Genomic DNA, 20,074 nt, shown 5'->3' with positions numbered 1-20,074 from the left:
CAGAAAACCTGTTTAAAAGCACTTCATCTTCAAGCTGTACACAGAAGATTAAAGGACATGCGCTTGAAATTGGCTGAAGATCTGTTTCAGAGACATGTAATTCATTACTAATTTTTAGAGTTGCTGAAGTTTTTTTTTAAACTCATTCACTCCTCATGTATCCCAGGATGCCCCCAGTTGATAAGCAAAATGGTCTGGCGTTAGACAGAGTAGAATCTGTCAATTCTCACCCCCAGGAGTCAATGGGTTGATTTGACTATCTTTAGAACACTTTTAGCAATGTTAATAATTTCTTTCTCTGATAAGCAGGCCAAAAAAATTCGTAAATGAACTAGTTGTTGATGGATGAAATTATGCCAGAGTCCCAACATGTTACTCTTGACCTGTTGTCGCTCTATCCCCTAAATTCCAAGCCCACTCATCCTCCAACCACTTCGTTCACTTTTGCGTCCCTAGGTTGACTTCTACAAATTGCCTCTTGGCGAATTTTATTGTTATTGGAATACAAAAAAGATTTTCAACAGTGTTATCTGACAAAATCTTAGTTAATTTACCCCCAAATACACATCTATTGATTATTTTGTTTAGTCGTTGGGTCAAAGGAATGTGCCATTAAGTGAGGCATTGTCAAAGGAAAAGAAGGGGGAAAACCGCTTTCTTTCGAATTTGAAAAGTAACAGATGCTTGCTTTTGTTTGTTTATCCTGTTAGAGCGGTTTTCAATTGAGTGTTGAAAGTAATTAGCGAATTGCTTTGGTTTTGCATTACTTCACTTAGTGATTGGTTCAAAGTTCTCGCGCCACTTTTTCAACCAATGAAAAGTGAAACCAAAACCAATCGTGGCTCGTGCATTGCCATTTTCCCGCGCCTTGTGTCGGCTACATGTAATTACTTTGAGTTTTGATTGGTTTACTGGATTGTCTCCATCCTTTTTGATTGGCCAATTGCAAAGTAATTACTTTGGTTTTGGTTTTACGACACTTGATTGAAACTCGCTTTATCAGTTAAAAATTATCCATGTTTCAGCTACCACTTGATTTTGACAGATGTCATTCTAAGCTAGATAGATTTAATAAAAACTCTTCATTTCTCAACTAACGGTTAAAAATTGAGCCAATTATCACCACATTCACGACCTGGCTCATATAGCCCTTTGATTACAAGTAGGCTTAGGTTAAGAGTAAGCAAAACAAGGTCACAGAATGTGGAGGTTTTAGTAAAATATGTGTTGTTTCACTACAGTTTGTTCAAGTTTATACAACCTCTAAATGCTCTCCAGGAACTTCAGAAAAACAGTTTTCCTGAATTGGTATCCAGTCATAAAAGCAACCTTTGATGTTTAAAACAGGGCCAGAAAAAGTCCTGTTTTGGTTTAAAACATTGTGTGAATCACTTGTTGTAAAACAGTTTCTTGTTTGCTCTTTTTAAGTGCTGAATTTTGAAACTTCTTAATTCCTTGTATCTACTTAATTTGGTTAGCTCTTCTTGGTTTGCCACTCATGTCCGATTATCTATTCGTAGTTTTTTTTTTTTTTTGCAATCCTCAGCAACTTCGGAGAGTTTGGGATGTGTGGCTTAAAAAATGTGAACATTCTGAAGAACTCAAACTTCACCCATTGTCCAGGAAAGCAAGATCACATTACCGGTAAACTACTTGGTTGGCTTTGCTTTTTCCATAGGATAGGAAATTTCTATTTTATGTCCCAACGTGTTCAAATTTTATCAATTATCTTTTTCATGCATACATTCTTCGAGGAAGTTGTCAATTTATCAAGTGCATTTTTTTCACATTTGATATTAGGTTATCCCTTCAAAAAGCATTATGTGCGGCAACATAATATTAATTAAGTAAATTGTCTTTTTTTGGTTCTCTACTAATCTGGCGGGGTTGAAATTCTTGAGATTTTGTCAAAGCAGAAGCAAGATTGCAAACAGGCTAAATTTGGCCTCACAGAATGCTCTGCATGATTTGAATTAAGCTTTGGTCTATTATTCCCTTATATATTTGAAGAACTTTGGACGTCAGATAATACAAGGGCACCCAACGAGCAAATTAAGCCAAAAGCATTTTGAGAGACATTTCTAGGCTCCTTCAATGTACCGTATAAAGACTGTCTAAAGAGATGCTTTTATCACCGAAAAAAAATTTGATCTGTTTGAATATCTTAGCTGACAATTGAAGTGTCTGAGAATTTTAGGGAACGATATCATTCTTCATTTCAGAAATCGCTAGCTGAACGTGAACCATTTTCTCATCCAAAACTGCGGTGTGACCCTTTTAAGGACCAAAAATTGCAAAAATTTCCCTTCCGAAAAGGTAAAGCCCTACTTGTCACAGGTTGCAAATCTTTAGGGTGATACGGTTTTAGTAAAGAAATCTGTACCTGTTTGGCAACGTAGAACTGAAATTCCTAGAGCAGTTTGACTCTACCGAACACATATTTCACCGAACTCAAGATTATCGTTGGGTACCCCTGATAATAGAATCGATTCCAGAAATGCCAGTGCTGAGTTTTGTGTCTAATTGACTGGTTTTGCCATCAGCTCACACCCTTGTTTTATTTATTTATTTATTATTTTTTGCTTACACAGTTTTCAACTTAGAAGGAAGCTTTTTGCGGTATGGGTGAAGTATTGCCAGTGGAGAAAATTCAGAAAATCACAATATGCCATAGCTGAGTATCACTTCCGGGAGAGAGCCTTACCCAGGTATAGATGTATCAATAAACAAGCAATCGATGAGTTTAAAAATGGAGAAAGTGTAGTGAGGAGATGTTATAAGTTCTATGGAATAAGGTTTGCCTCTGACTCTTGATATTTTTCAAAAGACGTTTCGGCTAATTCTTAAGCCTTCATCGGTGATCTGAAAGCAAAGTTCGTTATACGCTATTTAAAGTAACGCAGCGCGAAGCTTGCGCGCTTGACCATATAATTCATGCTTGCGCGATGCCTTTGTAGGCTTCTGAAAGTATGACATGATCGTTCCCAGCGTTCGGGTCCAAAGTAGAGTGCCAGGCTTCGAGGAAAAGTCGCTCGTGGTAATGGCTTCGAAACCAACGACCTTGACGTTTTCAAAGTTCACAGTTGTGGCTGAAATGGTGGACATGGCTTGCAACTTTGGAGTTTTGATCAAAACCTGCCATTGCCTTTTTGTGCTCCGCAATTCGGGTCTCTAATGATCTTTCTATTTGGCCATAGTACACAAAATTACACTGTGTGCAATTTATTTTTAACAGTATATGCCTGAGTTTTGGCGGTCAGAATCGTCTAGCTTTTGGGGCGCGGAAAAAGGCTGTTGATGGTCAGTTGTGGTTTGTAAGCTACCTTGACCTTTTGTTGTGTTAAAATGCAACCTATTTTCTCGGAAACGCCCTGCAAAGCCATTGAAGTTGTTCTCGGCAGGTTGTTTGGTTAACGCCCTCTCGCGGTTTTGAATAAAAGACATGGGATGATTGTTATCTCGCAGAACGGCTTTGACTCGTTGCGTTTCTTTTCTTTCTTTTTGTTTCGATTGTAAGTTTCCACTGTAAGTCCCAAGAGAAAATACAAGTAATAATGCTTATGCAAAATTTTGGAGGGACAAACAAAGAGTATTATGGTATTTTTTGATACTGGCTAATATGCAGCATGGGAGATTCGGGGTTTCAAAGTTTTAAAGGGGAACTGAAAGCAAAAAAATAATCATTTTTTTCCACTTTAGACCATGCACAATAATGTTTTCAACTTTTTTTCTGGCATATCCGTCATTTTTCCAACTAAAAAGATGTTTTTATTTCGATTTTGGGGCATCAGCATTGCGGCTCAGAATGGAGGAGTCAGCGGTCATTTTTGCAGCTTATGACGTATGATATGAGGAAGACATGCGAGAGCGCCCCATATAGAATCAGTGTCTTGACTGATGTTTGTCGTGAATATTGAGTCCGCGAAGAAACAGCAAAACAACGAAGAAAATATCCACAGCAGCACTTGTTTCTCTTGATTACGAACTCTCTTTTCCCCATATCATACGTCACAGCAGGCTGAAGATTTAGTTTTTGGGCCCGCACTGAAAAGGCAGAAACAGCGGGAAAAGCCCAACTTCGAACGGAGTTTTCTCGCAAAAAACAGAAAACTAGAAGAAACAACCCCACAACGTTAACTTTACTTATGTTAGGCTTTCCAAAAACAATGTTGATAAAATTTCTGATTTTGGCCTTCAGTTCTCCTTTAAAGTTGTGCTTTGTAAGCTGAATTTACAAGCTGAAATTTCAAGCTAGTGACTGAATGACATCACTCTCCCTAGATCCAATCCTCTGAGACCTGTCCAATTCGAAAATTTACACTCAAAGTAAACAGCCTTTGGATAAAAATCACCGCCCAAAATTTTGCCACTCAGTTGTTAAGCCAACATACTTTCAAAATCTGAAGGACAAAAAGGAAGTGATTTTATTTTAGGAGCACTCGGGGGGGGGGGGGGGGTATCCCGGACGTCTTTTGGTCAACTTGTCCCAACGGGGATAGAAAAATGGCGTGCTCTGTTGAGGAAATACACGATCGTCTTCGTGATTATTTCATAGGTTTTGTCGATTATAATGGTGAGTGATTTGTGCCTGTCAATACTTCATCACTTCGTATTTAATTTCTGATATTTATTCATCAAGACTCACCGAGGACTACTCACCGAGGACTACTCATATTTTGATTATTCAAAATGTGGTTGTTTCACAATGTGATTACTGACCCGAAGAGAGGTCACGAATAAAGTTATGTACACAGTTGTGGATTAGAGTTTTTTTCCAAACACGGACCTCACTCATGCAGATCGATGGTGAAACGATATTTTGGGTGGAGACGTACCCAGAAGTACCCACATTTTCTCATATTTTCGGAGTCGAAGATTTTATCAAAATACACCAGTTTAATGAGCCCGCAAATGGCACTTGTGATCAGGCATTTTTGATCATTGTATTTGAAATCGATCCCACAAACGCGGATTTCAGATTTAATTCATTTTTCTTTCATTCCCTGTTGAACGAAAGAATAATTAATTCGAACCAGAGTAAGAGTAGGGCACGTAGTTCCCGGTGTTGTGGTCTGTCTTCTGTTGAGTATCATGGTTGGGAGGGTAAAAAAAGGGGCCACAGTAATTGGCGCAAGCTGTTGTGGCGCTCGCTCTGCCAGCTTGACTGGCAAAGTCTGTAAATCTAAATCAAATGTAAATCTAAATCTAAATCCAAACCAGCAAGGAAGACGTACACATCCACAGAATGATTCTCAACAACATCGGGTATTACTGATCGTCGCCGTTCAATTCGCTCAAGCACTCGATGTAGCTCATATAAACTTCCCTACATTTCAATATAGCACACGTAAAATCATTCAACTTGACAGCAAATTTTTCTTCCGACTCGCAGTGCTTAAGAGCCGAAGGCCAAGGTCTGTTTGTAAACACAACGTGGTAGTCTCCATCACTGCTCACCTCTGCGTTGTGGCTGGAATATACTGATTACGTCACGATTTCAGTTGATAATATAAGAGGAATCGCTCTGCATAATGGGATACTATTCATTCCTCCTCTGAGGAGCATTTTAAGCCATATTCAATTTCATTGCTGCTCCAAACTTTCAAATAAATATAACCCCGTTTCTCTCAAATATCATGAACTATTTATGTTATGCAGGCACCTTTTGGGACTGGCATAAAGGCGCCTGAAACTCGTGTTATTGAGCACTAATTATGTCCCTATAATAGTCTTAAAATGCCATTTTACCCTGTACGTTCCTACAGTCTCCTGGATCTTGGCTGCATCCAGTTATTTAAAATCATTTTTCGCCCTGATAAAGTTGTTCCCATCATCTGAAACTACATCTGTCGGAAGTCCACAGCGTGAAGTCATTCGAAAAAATGCATCAGTGTCCACACTGTAAGCTACTTCCAAATGTACAACGCGAGTAGCGAGGCAAGTAAACAAGCGTAAGTATCTTTCGTGACAAATCTTCCCTCTTCCATGCTTGGTGAAGAAGGGAACGCAATAATCCACTGAGATCTGGCTGAATGCGCGTAGGGACTTTCGAGTGCGCAGTTCTGGTAGGAGGGCCATAATTTGTCTTGCTGGGGCAGCTCTTCTTCGTTTGCATTGCATACACTCTCTCTCCTACTGCCTGATAGCTTCTCTGGCTGAAACTATCCAATATCGTCGACAGGTGGGCCAGCACTTGATTGGTTAGCCCATGCTTGCTTTGTTGATGACTGTCCTTGACTATAAGCTTTGTAATTCAATGGCTTCGTAGAAGAATTATGGGGTAGCGAGACTCCCATGGCAAGCAGATGGCATAGCTCAATCTCCTGTCGCACCTGAGAATCCCTTCCTCATCCATGATTGGCTTCAGCAGTAACAATTTAGATCCCCCTGGTAATTTCTTTCCTGATTTTAGGGCATGCTTATCTTCATGAAAGGGTTCTTCTTGGGCGATTATAATGAAGTGCATCTCCGAAGTAACAATTTCGTCGGGCGTAAGGGGACCACCCGAACGAAAACTTAGTGGCAGTCGACAGTTTTTTGTAAAAAAAAAAACTTTGTTAGGGGTGGCCACGGTAAGGCGCGTCGCACTGTAAATCTTGTACGTTTCCTCTGCGTCCCTTATCTGTAACCCATTGTTTGTACTTAGCAAGGAGGCTCCTGTTCAGTTTTCTTTGGAGCGTTATGTACAAGGAACTACTCCCATGCTCTCCTGCCTGTCCAGCATCTACCAAGGTTGACAACAACTGCATCCAGTAGCTCAGCAAAACTCTCAAGGTCTTTTTCATTTTCTTCTCTAATTGGTTTAAAGACGTGAAGCTCTTCCATTTGTAGTTCCAAAGCCCTACGTTTTCCACCATATTTTCGCTCTAGGCGGGTCTTAGCTGCTTCATAAGCTGCTGCAGAATGTCCTAAATTCTCCACCACTTTAAGGGCCTCTCCCTGAAGGCACTCTCGCAAACGCAACAATTTGTACTCGGGGGTTGCTCCTGCTTTGTCAACACAAGACGTGAAAGCGGCCTTCCAGCCTTCAAAGTCTTTCTTGTTCCCAGAGAACCTTGGAAAGCTTACCCTTTTTAAGTAAGCGGAGGAATCAAAACTGAGTTGGTCTTTGGCAGAAACATTGGGCTGGCTAACTTCGGGGGTGACAAACTGAACTTGACTGCAACTTGAAATAGGCTGTTGTGCAGTGCTACTCGTAGCTCCCGGCACATAGAAGTTATGACGATGCACAAATGATGGAGGTACATATAAGGATGAACACTGACCTGGTATGTGCTGAGCTGAATCAATAGGTGCATTCAAGGGTTGGCGTTGAAAGTTGAACGCTTGTTCCGCCATAGCAGACTCCAGTGGCAATGAGTTTTGAGGAACAAAAAGAGTCGATGAAAAAAAAAAATCCACGTAAAGGTGACGATGATGAGGCCTTGCTGTTAACAGAACCAGACATTGACGTATTTGTCCCTGAGTTTGACGTAGAAACTTCGGGTAGAACCGATCCTAAGTAGTTGTCTCAGCTCCTGCAAACGTATAATGATCACCTGACCGTTCCGACGTTACTCAAATACTTTACTGTCAACAAGCTGCTTACTCCTCTGGGCTCCTTCTTTCACAACTTGTACTTTAGAGAATCTCCGCTCCAGTTCCCTCTGGCAATCTTGGTAGATTTTTTCCAGTTCTTGAACGGCCGCTTTACTGAGCTCCTTTTTCCGCTTGCTAATTTCTTCTTCGATACGTTTTGATTGTTCCTTAATCGACGATTGTTCGGTGGGCGTTGATCGAGAAACTCGTAAAATACTACTTTTTCTTGGGCTGCTGTTCAAATATCCTTCAACGATTTTTCGACTTCACTAAAATCATCTTCCAAAACTTGTAGCTCGCTGGATAATGCACAAAGTTTCACTGAGTCGCCCTTCGTCTCATAATATACTTCTAAATTTCCGATCGCACGAGCCACATCCTCAAAAGCGGCAGAAAAAAGTCAAAACGTTCCATAACCTGCATGTTTGAAGATAGTCGGCCTTCTATGATCATCATCGCTTTCGTTCTTGTCCTTGTATAAGCGCCTTTAGCTCTTGCTTTTTCCTGCTTCGTCTCTGCTTCATCCTGCTGCAATAGGCCACTTGCACTAAGAGGTCACGTGACCAATGCTTCCCTTAAACAGTGAGTTGTAATCTTGCTGTTGCCAAAAATTGACAGAACACATAAAAATTATCTTACACGCGAAATTTGAGAGGAAACGCATTTAAGGGAGATATTTTACGGTACTTTGATTTTTCAACAAAGTAGCATGATTTGTCTTGGCCGCCATGTTGGAGGGCATACTCTTGCCCTCCAACATGGCGGCCAAAACTACTTTTTGCTTATATCTTGTTAAATGTTTGATAGTTGAGTTCAGATGTGCCATAAACGTGACCACATCATCTTTTCAACATTTTCCTTAAAGTTCAAGTGCAAAATTTGTGTCAGAAAGCGGTAATTCATAATTTTAAAAAAATCAAGTTTTGGTCACGTGACCAGCTACGGATTTTCTCATTTTAAGCAAATGGTGCGGGTTTGAAAAACCAAATCACTATTATTTTGTTTAAGAGATGACCCACTAATAGTGTTTCGAAGGCAAAATCATGTAACTTTCATTTTCATAAAAACGATGTCACATGACCTCTTAGTGCAAGTGGCCTATCGTTCAGTCATTATTCATTGCAATAATCGCTAATAAATCCTGACAAATTTAGGTCGAATCCACGTAAATAAAACCTCGCTCTGCTAACAGATGTGTCGTCAAGGTTTTTGTCAGTTCACAGTCAGTGATGGCCGAACAAATAAACAATTTCAAACTTCAACATTTAACGACCTTTAATCGACAAAACTTTCCATCGAGTACAGGTAAACATTACAGACCTCAAAAACCTCGTGCTCAGACAAAACTCAGTGCGCACGCGCCGCACAGATGCACAGGACAACCAATATCTTCGGAACACTCAGATAAACTTGAGGCTTTAATTATTGTTTTAGTATAATTACACACATTAGGTTATTATTTGAAAAATATGCACTTTCTTTAAAACAATTAATTGCGTCGTTTGTCACCTCGACTAAATGGCTTGCGGCCATTTTGAAAAAAAAAGCTTAGGTGATTATCCCGTAATAATCACCTCAAGCGCAACCAATCAGCGCAGAGAATTTTCAATAATCACCTATGTAATTATACTAATTTGCATTATGCCAGGCACAGTCCATTGCTTTCTTGGATATCCTAACGTTATCTTCTCTGCATTTCGTAGGTATTTATGTCAAATAATGCTGTTTGTGGATTTGATGCATTCCAACAAGGAGAGGAGTTCTGCTGCGGAAAAGTTCAGACGGTGAGTTTTCGGAATATTGTGTTTTGAAGTTTAGATATGGTTTTGTTTTATCCTCTTTTACCGGATCATGTGTTCTCCTAGTTCTCCTGTATGTGCCCCTAGACCGAGGTAACGATTAGGAGGAACAAGGCTGTATTGAAGATATCGCCAAAACGGGGCTGCACCGAGTGCAAAAGTCTCCTTTTTTGCAAAACTGCAGCACTGCAGTTTGTGGTGAATTACACAGGGACAAATGACAATCAACCTTGCTATACAACCTTTGCGTTTTTACAATTAGCCCATTAACGCGAAATAAAATTCAAATCCTTGTTTTATGCTTTGGAAATTTGCCGCTGTTAGCATTTTCCATCGATAGTACAGAAAATTATATCCACTGGTGCGATATATGTCACGTTGAAGGGATTTAAATTGGAAAGTGTTTTTCAGGGAGGCACTTCAGGCAAAAATGTTTTACATGTGGTGGAAAAAATATCATCTTACCATGGACATCAGAATGATGGAACGGATGGTATGTATCCTCGTTTTTGTTCTCTAGTCGAGGCTTATTCTTAACAAGGGAAGGAACTCGTGGGCTTTTTACTCCCGCGGGGAGTAGATGAGTTCCCTTCTCCCGAAGGCAAGCTATGCGGTAGTAAAGGTCAGTAAGTGTAGTTTTCACCTCCCATCTTTTTGGATCTTCCGTTTAGTATCCCCTCTTGAATTAATTTTTTCTGTTCGTGGTAATTTGGTTGAACACCAAACTCGCCCATACACTCGCACTTGTGTCTTAAAAAGCTAACGAATTCCAGTTCATTGTGAGACATCTTTACGGATGCACCTTCCTGGTTAACTACAAATATATAGTCCACTGTTATAAAAAAAATTGCGTGAACTGATAGTTATTTTCATGCATCTTGGCTGTTTAACGCGGGTGTGATTACTAAAATAATAGGTGCGGTTACGAGGGGCACTTTTTACCGCGGTAAATGACCCTTCACCGCGGGGAACTGCATTTGGTGCGTGTGACTGACATTTCCCAAGGTAAATTTCCATGGATATAAGTTGGAAGGGTTTTTTGATGCCCGAGGTACAAGAACCAATCAAGATGCTAATGAAGTTGTGATTAACTTTCCCGCCAATGAATGGCGTGAGATTTCTTTTTACCTCGGTAATCTTCGTAACGTGTGACCGCAGGTTAACACGGTATGCTAAACCCAAGTGTGAGGTACCACGGCATAATTTACCATGGGAAATGGATTTTACCATGATAAAAATATTCGGTGCTATGTGCCTCCACTTCGTTGAAGAATTATTATTGTTGTTTATCCTGTAAACAAAAGAAGTGTGTTATTTCATCCCCTAAAATGTTTTTTTTTTTGTAGGCTATTTTGCATAATGACGAGGTCATAAAGAGAAGCTGCCTTCGGAGGTGGCTTCAGAGAGCGCTAGAAAAGCTGCGTGAAAGAGAGCTTGAAGTAATTATCGTATTTCGTTTTCGTTCTTGAAGTCAGGGTGATAACTGAGTGATTCTCATGTTTTGGTGTCAATTTTTTTTTATCTTGTTCTTCTGGTTTTTAAACTTGTGACGTTCCTCATAATTCCTTTTTACTGTGCGGTCAGCCAATAAAAGCTCTTCAGTCTCTAGAATAAATAGCATAAATAGCATTCATTCTCCGTCTACGCTTTCCTTCGCCCACTATAACATTACTTTTCAGCTTTAACCCAGGTTTCCTTTTCCTCAGAAACATTGATAATTAAGTTTATCGTGAAGACCTTTTCATGTATTGAGAGTGATTTCTCAGCGCTCTTAAAAGTTAGTATTAAAATGGTACTAGATTCATACGTTCGTTTCATTTCAAAATGTTTATCACCTCATCAAAAATTTACGCTGCAATTGATTACTGTCTGCTTTAGTCACAAACATCTTGTTGTTTTGTGATCTGTTTCCTAAAAACTCGCTTTCCTATTGGCTTTACAATATGGGGAACATTTGTCAAAGAACAGAGTCTTTGCAAAGCAGTTTCTAACATGGCAGCCCTATGTTGAATCCATTCTCCCCCTTGTTTGGTTGGAGATCAAAATGCGGCTGGTTGCTGCCTCTTATGTAAAGAAAACAACATAATATGTTTGCATCAAGCTATGAAAGTTATTGTGACGTCAGAATGTTCTAAAGTGATAGGCATTAGGGGTTCATGTTTCCAATTTTTATTTTAGCAAGGAAAATTTTTGTTGATTTTATTGAGTTAATACATGATTAATTCCATTATCTTTATTAGGCTGCAGCAGACAGTCATCATAAACAAAGATTGCTTGCAATGGGAATTGAAAGATGGAGGGAATTCAACTCTGAGATGAAAGACAGGTAAGGGAATTATCGCATGATACTGAATTGTTCTATTCATCTTGCTGAATAGCCGAACCATAAAAATTCCGCTCCAGTGATTCTCCAATGTCTAAATCATTCGACTGCATAAAGATCAAAGGTAATTTTAGCGGTTTCACTTGTTAAAATCACTCGGTTATAACCACACGAGGATCAGGCTAATGGCGATGTTTCTTTGTTTCAAGGACACGAACTGGCGTCACAAAATAGTTGGCCAATCCGAATACGCTTTTCGAGATTCAAAATAATAACAATTGATCGCGTTGCATTTAGGGTGAAAATGGGCCTTTTAGGAGTCTCCCAAGAGTTTTAGGGTCGCGCGCAAGCTGGGCACTAGTATGGCGCGTAAAGCGTGAACCGCGCGTGTTTTTCTGATTTTTGTGACGTCAGCTTGACGAAATCTAAATCTAATTAAAGAAATAAGGATATCATTTACTAAGTCATCTCCAGACTTACGACGTGTGGTACTTAGTCAACGGTAAACCTTTTGATGTTGTTTCCAAAGTCAAATTGCTCGGTCTGAACATCTCACATGACCTCAAATGAAACAGTCAATGTAGCGGAATTCGTCAGTAAAGTATCCAAGAGGCTTTCCTTTTTAAAAAAGCTAAAACGAGCGAAAGTTTCATCAAAAGATCTGTTACAATTCTACGTCATTTGCATACGACCTGTCACGAAAATATGCATGTTGGGTATTCCACATTATTAAAAACTGGATCATTGGATAATGCAATTCGAGAGTTTTGATTGGCTAAGCCATCATGGGTTATGAGCCATTATACCATGATCTACAAACACGGCAAGCATATGCGTGATTTTTTGGGCCTTTTTATTTTTATTGTTGTCTAGTTTTCTATATTTTGGGGGAGTTTTTAATAAAACAATTATTCCACTCGCGCTTGTTGGATATGAGATGATTATAGCCAACTCGGCGCTACGCGCCTCGTTGGCTATCTATCATCTTATATCCAACGCGCACTCATGGAATAATTGTTAATTATAACCCACCGATTAATTTCTGCGGGATGTCATTGGATAAAACTGATCACGTCATACAAATCGGACGATGGTTATCAGAGAATATCCGCCGTCCGATTTGATATCCGTCGTCTAATTTCATTTCTACGAAAGAAAAACCAGGCAACAAGCAACCGTTCAAGCTAAACTTTTGATTGGTCATGGAAGACAAAAAAAAAATCGTTTTGCAGAAGCCATTGAGTGATGGAGAAATTACAAAGGTGGTTGACAATGCCGTACCAGGCAACACGAAAACGTCCACAAAATATGCTGTCAACGTCTTTGAATTGAGTTTTGTTTTTAGCATAAACAAACTAAAGGTTAATTAGACCCATTTTAAACGTCGCATTTTACATGTGCCGAATCTAATGCAAATGAGCGAAAACAGTGGGTTTTTCTCATTTGCATTAGATTCGGCACATATAAAATGCGACATTTAAAACGGGCCTAACATTTTTTGTGACAGAGTCTATTTACCAAGCTACTACGTTATATAATTTTCGTCCAATTTTTATCGTGGAGAAAAGAAAAGAGGTTCCAAAAGACTCTTGAAAACATGGAGTCGACGGAACTGTCCTGTGCGTTGAGGCGATTTTTCCTGGAAGCAAGAAAAGTTGCAGGAAAGCCATACAGCCGCGATACCATAAAAACCATTCGTATTGGGCTGGACTGGTTTCTGTCATGCTCCCCACATAGCCCACGCGGAAAGACTTTTTCTATTATTCGTGACAAATAATTTCAGTCGGCTAACGAAGCATTAGATGCTATTTTGAAGGATCTCGCTCGATTCAGCGGCAAAATCAACTCCATTCTCGTTCAACGTTCAATGTCCATCCGCCGCCGTTTTTTCTCACTCAAACTTTCATGGCTGTAATTTCATTTTCATTCCTCCAAAGGACACCTAAAAATACTAAGCATTTTTGGGAAAGACCGTTAATTCGTTGGCTGTTCACTTGTCGAACAGTATAATTGCAAAAACATTTAGGGAAAAACCTTGTTTTCATTTACGTTTTCAAGCTTTTGATCTTCGGGGCGTTGTAAAGAGCACACTTGACATGACAACCTGTCTGCCAAAGCGATCGAACACCCACAGTATGATACTAAGAACTGAAAGATCTTTTCAAATTCCAAAGTGCAGTACAACAGACTAAGGAACAGTTTTACCTTAAGTAATTGTAATTTCGTAATTTTTACTTACAAGTTTATCAATCTATTGTGGTACTGCACTGTAAACTACACACTGTCACCGGGTTGTAAGAGTGTAAGTCCATGACAGCAATAGGCCTGCAGTGCGTGCATAAATCACAACAATAAACACGTCTGTTGAACGCGTGCTTGAATTTCAACAAATGAGCCCCAAAATCGGCAAGAAATTGTTACGCTGATGAATACTGAAACAGCTTCTATTTCCAAATGGAATTACCTGGTGTTACATAACCTCGTCTATGAGAGCCGGTGAATTTTTGACTTTGGAGAAACAATGGTCAACCTGAAGGGTTGATGACTGTGGTCTTTGTGTTGAATTTCCACATTTCTTGTCGAACTTTATAACACTTGAAAGAAAGAAAAAACTAACAACAACCAAAACCCGGTGTCTTGCCATCATTTTGTCGCAGATTTATACTTTGTTTCGTGCGTTGTTAGTAACACGCAAGGTAACTTGATCACAGGCGGCCTCTGAAATCGATGCCACTTTCGATTTTGCGATTTACTCGTGCAGCCAAAAGTACAAAAGAAAAAACTGATATACTAAAGCGTAACTTCAGTGAACTTTTGTCGTGGAAAGCTTTCAGACGCTCAGAGTACACGCTTAAACTTGCCATAAAACAGAAGTTGAAGGGAATTCGGAAATGACCAACATTTCAGCCTCGAAGCTAATGTTTCTCGATTACCTTTTATTACTCAATCTTTCTGGGTTTACTATTTTTCTAGTAACCACATGTCTTCTCAGGGGGCTATTTATTTAAGACGTCAACCATAATACTATAATGATTTACTATACCAAAACAATATCGTGTGCTATTAAAGCTACATATTACGCAAAGACAACCTGAATCCCCTGGAAAACAAAACGCAGCACAGTTGACGGTTATGGAATAAAGCACTGTGTCAAGTTACTGCACTGCCACACGTACGCAATGCGTACCTATTTTTTATGTAAAATTAACCACATTTCACTGTCCGCTGCAAAGGTTATGGAATCATAACTCAGTGTTGATAGCTTTTTGGTTGTTTGTGCTCAGTTATTTGTTTGTATGCAGTATTTTTGTAAGCGAGGTATCAGTAAAAACCGTGTTCGTTAATTTATAAACAGCTTGCAAACTTAACCTTTGGATATTGTTTTGTTCCAACAGTCGTCGTGTGCAGCGTTCATCATTGAGGCATTACTACATTCATTTGCTGAAAAGAACGTGGACAGCCTGGAAAGAAGTGAGTCAAACTTGAACTGGGTAATTGCAGGAGCCCGTAACTAAGAGCCTACAACTTCTTTGTATTTGTGGAACGGTGTTTTTACAATCCGAATTATTTTTGGATAGATCTTCCCGCGAAACCAGACCTTTCCAGCCAATCACAAGTCTTGCATGAGAAAATAGTTCCCTTGAGATCGGCCATTTCGGAAAATACCATAATACTCTTTGTTTGTCCTCCCCCCCTCCCCCCCCCCCATAAGCATTGTTTCCGGTTTCTCTTGGGACTTACAATGGTCCCAAGAGAAAACAAAACAATGCTTATGCAAAATTTGGGGGGACAAACAAAGAGTATCATCGTATTTTCCGACGTGGCCAGTTGAGAATGGTCACTCAGTCACGCAAGCCAAATCTTATTTAATTAGCTTGATCTGTAAAAATGCCGTTGCATAGACCTAGTATTATAGTCGTAGGCTCCTGGTAATGATTGGTAGACGGCATTAAATTGCGCTTAACAATTGGCGGAGGAAATAATCGTTATTCTTTTGTCCAGTGCTGTGTATACTCGTGCTTAATAAATTGCTTTATTATGTCTGAAAATTGCAATTTTCTTTTTGGATACCAAGAGTACTTGCTCAGTTTTGCCTCTCCGCATAGTTTAAAACCGCTCAAAAATGTCTCTTTTAAAGAGGTTTTATTAAGGGCCGGGCACCAGGTTAACTGACCGGTTGTGGACATGACTTTGCCCGGCTGCTTTCAACATCTCAACGGACTGGTTTTTGTTGTTGTACAAAGATTGATTAAAAAAGACAATTTTGTCCTTTTCGTGATCAATCAATCAATTAATCAATCAACTTTATTTAAAACACGGTAAATGGCTCAGCAAGCTGGTTTTCAGACATGCCGTGTAAGAATTACAAAATATAAATGCTAAAAAATTACAAGAATTACAAGATATAAATGTTAAAACGACTAATGAACTAGGTATAACTTCGCACTAGATATCATTTAATGTCAAAGAAATTTTCGTGATCCGTCTTCTGTGATATAAAACATATTTTGCCGTCAGAATGTCACAATTTCATTCGCTGCATTCAATTCAACTCAGGAACGCATCGCCCCATACGCATAGCGAAAAGAATTGCAATCCATAAAAGACCATCTGAATTTTTTTAATATTGCGTGTTTTGCAATGGCGGCCTAAAAAAAGATCGCGAAGATCACAATCCAAATTGCCTCCAGAAGTGAAACCAAAACCAATCGTGTCTTTCGGGTGCACATTTTCCCGCGCTTTGTGTCGGCTACGTGTAATTACTTCGAGTTTTGATTGGTTTACTGGATTGTCTCTGTCCATTTTGATTGGCCAAAGTAATTACTTTGGTTTTGGTTTTACGAAATTGTCGAAAAAGGTGTGATTTTTCTGTGGTTAAAGAACATTGCTTTGGGCTTCAGAATACAGGAAAACACATCTCTGCAACTTGAAAAATTTAAAATTTTTTGAGTGAGCATGCCCCCAGAACCCCTATGGGCGAAGGTCCCGACGGCCTTCCCAATAACTTTGCCTGGGTGTTAAACCTATATGGCATCCTGCTTCGAACCTTATTGAATCCCCTGCCTTTATTATTAAGCACCACCCACAGGAAAGCTGAGTATCTCGAAATGCGCAAAACGTATGCACAACAACAATAATTGGCGCCGTCCTTAAAGTAGCCTGCGAACGCAGACGTATTTCCGGCGGTCGTTTCTCTCACGACCGCCGGAAATACGGCTGCGTTCGCAGGCTATCCTTAAAGGGAATCTCTACTAAAACAGCAAAATATCTTCAAACCACACAACATTATGTTTACAATTAAAATTGTTCAAACCTCCTCAAATGAAAGCGTTCATATTCGCAAAAAAGGAATTTCAAAAACGCTCCTTTTGGCTTTGTTCCAGAACAAACGCTCTTTGTGTCACAACAATAGGGCAACCACGATACGTCACAATTATTCAAGATAGTGGCGCCCGGGAAATTTGAAAGCCAAAACAAGCGTTTTTGAAATTCTTTTTTTTTTTCGGATACAAACGCTTTCATTGGAAAACTTTTGAACAATTTTAATTGTTAACATTATGTTCTGTGGTTTAACGTTTATTTGTTGTTTTAGTGGAGGTTCCCTTGAAGATCGTAAATACCCTCGTCCTGCTTTCTTTTGACGGAGCGAAGGTGATCAAATCCGATGGTTTTGGATTCAGTTGCCGTTCTAAGCAGTGATTTCCCTTTTTTCTCGTGTGAGCCCCCCATGTCCTTACTGGGCAGACGCTAAAAGGGATTTCCTGGATCTCTTCTACATTTTCTTTGTTCTTTACTTGCTAGCCCGGTCCCAGGGTATTAAGTGTCGATTTGTCTCCTGATTACCGCTAAATCCCGGTCTGAAGTGAAAGGGAATTCATTGAGGAACACCATTGCCGATTTCTTTGTTTTCCTCTCTGATGCCTAAATTTCGCAAACGTTTTTATCCGGAAGCTTGAGGGCAAAGGCGTTTTTAAGTGGCCGATGGAAACCAAAAGTGTACTCTGCGTTCTTGGGACGTGGCTTTCGTCCAAATTATCGAATGAAATCATCTCACTTCAAATCGGGAAAGATATTAATTGAAATGCAGTAGAGTTAAGGTACGTTAAAAGGAAAACCGGCGAGCCCAAAAACGTCTATCTTTCATCTCTCCATTAATGTTGGATTTCTATTCTGGTCCGAGAGGTTTTCCGTTCTCGTGAAAACTTAGCCTTTCTAATTCTAGTTGGACCTGGATTCACGGTAGAAGAATGGCCAATCTGTGAAGGGGACCTTTGCTTATATTAATTTGTTGTTTTAATTTGGTTATTTTTTCAATTTAATTGTTTCAGTTTGTTCATCAAAGACAATTGAAATGGCAGAAACAGGCTCGAGTTGATCTTCATTACCAACAGCGTCTTCTGGCTATTGCGATGAGTGCTTGGAAGGTACGACATGTTGTGTTCTTTTACAGTTGCAGATTGTCACGGTTATTACTCTTGTCCTTACTTGAAGGCTAGACAGGCAAATTTTAAATTCTTGACACTGAAAAAAAAGTCGTTAAATCTCCATATTTTTTATTGTTAAATTACTTATTAATAAGTTGTAAAGTGTTTTGGAAAGGATTTGCCTCTGTAGCGATGTAGGTTTATCACTGGCAAAATTTCTCTTATATGGCTGCCATTTTGGATTTCCAACATGTCGTTCCACGTTTACTTATGCCATGTTTATAGGTTCCAAGCATGATATTTGTTAAAGGCTTTTTCAGAGCTGCTTAACTGCAATATTTGAATATTTGTTTGTTACAAATCTTGAATGATTTTTGTTTACTCTGTTTTTTGAGGATCATCACAACAAATTTAAAGCTGTCGATGCTCATTGCAGAGAGAAGCTTCAATGGCATAATTTAAATCGATTAAGGTATGTGTCCCTTCTGCGAAATAGGAAATGGAAAATTTCCAATGACTTTGTAAATAGCTCCCGAAGGACGTTTCGTAATTCTTGATTATGTTTTTGAAATTTTCCCTCAGGTTTGCGTTTTATGTGTGGAAGCAGAATGCAAAAGAGAGCAAAGAAAAGCGGCAAAAGAAACACATTGCAGAAAGTTATTGTAATCAGGTTCTACTTACAAAGGTGAGGCGAAAAAGAATCACGGAAAAGCAACAAACAAACATTTTAAAGACCCAAAAGCACAAGATCGAATGCAGCGAGAGCTTTCTTTCCTTTTGTTTCTTAAAAAGTCTCGCCAGAAAATCCAGATAAAGGTTTCGAATAAACTGCCTGGGTCTCTTTTTTAATCACATTGCAGTGTTTTTCTTGTTGGAGAGTGTTTGCGACTGAACATGCGGTGACGAAGTGGCAACAGTGGCAGCGAGTTCACGAAATTCAGGAGACACTTGAGAAAGGTGCGACATAAAGTGGATAGTGGGAGGCTGAGGGCGCCGTATAAGGGAATCTCCTTTTTTTACCACAATTGCTTGTAATCCCGCAATCTGATTGGCTAATTTGGCGTTGTCGATAACAGTCTAGACAACCCTGTACGCGTCATGCTTGCGTCAATTTGTCACGCAATGTAATAGGCAATCAGGAACGCCCATTTTGGGAAATAAACCAATCATATTGCAAGAAAGTTATAGACAACGCTTGCTCTTTCTTTGTGTCATGTTTTTGGTCACGCTCTGAAATAAAACTTTCCTTGGCGTTGAATATTGTGGTAAATATTTTTAGGTAAATAATAATAATAATAATAATAATAATAATGATGATGATGATGATGATGATGATGATAATAATAATAATAATAAATAACAACATTTTGACCACTGTAATGACTAATATGATTGTCGATAAAAGTACAGACAACGCTGAACCACACTCGATTTGTTAAGTTTACATTTTATGTCATTAACATACGAGTTTGCTCACAGAAGGCATCATGCTATTTACAAATTGACTGCAAAAGGTAAAGGACTGTTAAACTCAGTTAAATCTCCAATTTTAAGCCTTAAAAGTTTTAGCATTTATAAGGGGCCAGGGGGTGCAGGGATGGCGCAGTGGTGAGAGCATCGGCGTCATATGTGGGTTGAGTTTGTTGGTTCTCTTCTCTGCACCGAGAGGTTTTTCTCCGGTGTCTCCGGTTTCCCCATCTCCTCTTTATTTGCGTTAATTACTGATTTCAGTTTGTAGTGTCCCCAATTAGTGCTACAGCGCTAGAACGACTAGACACTTGAATAAAGTTCCTAAGTTACTGACCATCAAAGACTGGGGAAGGCGCTAATGATCCCATACATTCTTTCAAAGCATAATTGCCTCAGATTCAAATTACATTTCGGTTTCAAATTTTCAGAGATTGCCTTGTGCTAATGACGCAAAATATGTAAACAAAGATTCCAAAGAT

General features: G+C 39.4%; 1 protein-coding gene across 1 annotated transcript in view; it reads left to right on the top strand.

Annotated features, from left to right (window-relative positions):
* The window catches only part of LOC138043129 (protein SFI1 homolog), a 70,961-nt gene that overhangs the window by 40,060 nt on the left and 10,827 nt on the right, over window positions 1-20,074 (top strand). The window contains exons 12-23 of the mRNA XM_068889262.1: window positions 4-96; window positions 1,547-1,644; window positions 2,592-2,708; window positions 9,282-9,362; window positions 9,789-9,870; window positions 10,724-10,816; window positions 11,618-11,703; window positions 15,096-15,171; window positions 18,030-18,125; window positions 18,521-18,597; window positions 18,708-18,810; window positions 18,986-19,082. Of these exons, the coding sequence (XP_068745363.1) occupies window positions 4-96; window positions 1,547-1,644; window positions 2,592-2,708; window positions 9,282-9,362; window positions 9,789-9,870; window positions 10,724-10,816; window positions 11,618-11,703; window positions 15,096-15,171; window positions 18,030-18,125; window positions 18,521-18,597; window positions 18,708-18,810; window positions 18,986-19,082 (1,099 nt within the window). The remainder of the gene's footprint in view (window positions 1-3; window positions 97-1,546; window positions 1,645-2,591; window positions 2,709-9,281; window positions 9,363-9,788; window positions 9,871-10,723; window positions 10,817-11,617; window positions 11,704-15,095; window positions 15,172-18,029; window positions 18,126-18,520; window positions 18,598-18,707; window positions 18,811-18,985; window positions 19,083-20,074) is intronic.

Source organism: Montipora capricornis, chromosome 3 (genome assembly GCF_036669925.1).
Source record: "Montipora capricornis isolate CH-2021 chromosome 3, ASM3666992v2, whole genome shotgun sequence".
Lineage (NCBI taxonomy): Eukaryota > Metazoa > Cnidaria > Anthozoa > Scleractinia > Acroporidae > Montipora > Montipora capricornis.
This window is presented reverse-complemented; position numbering and strand designations above follow the sequence as displayed.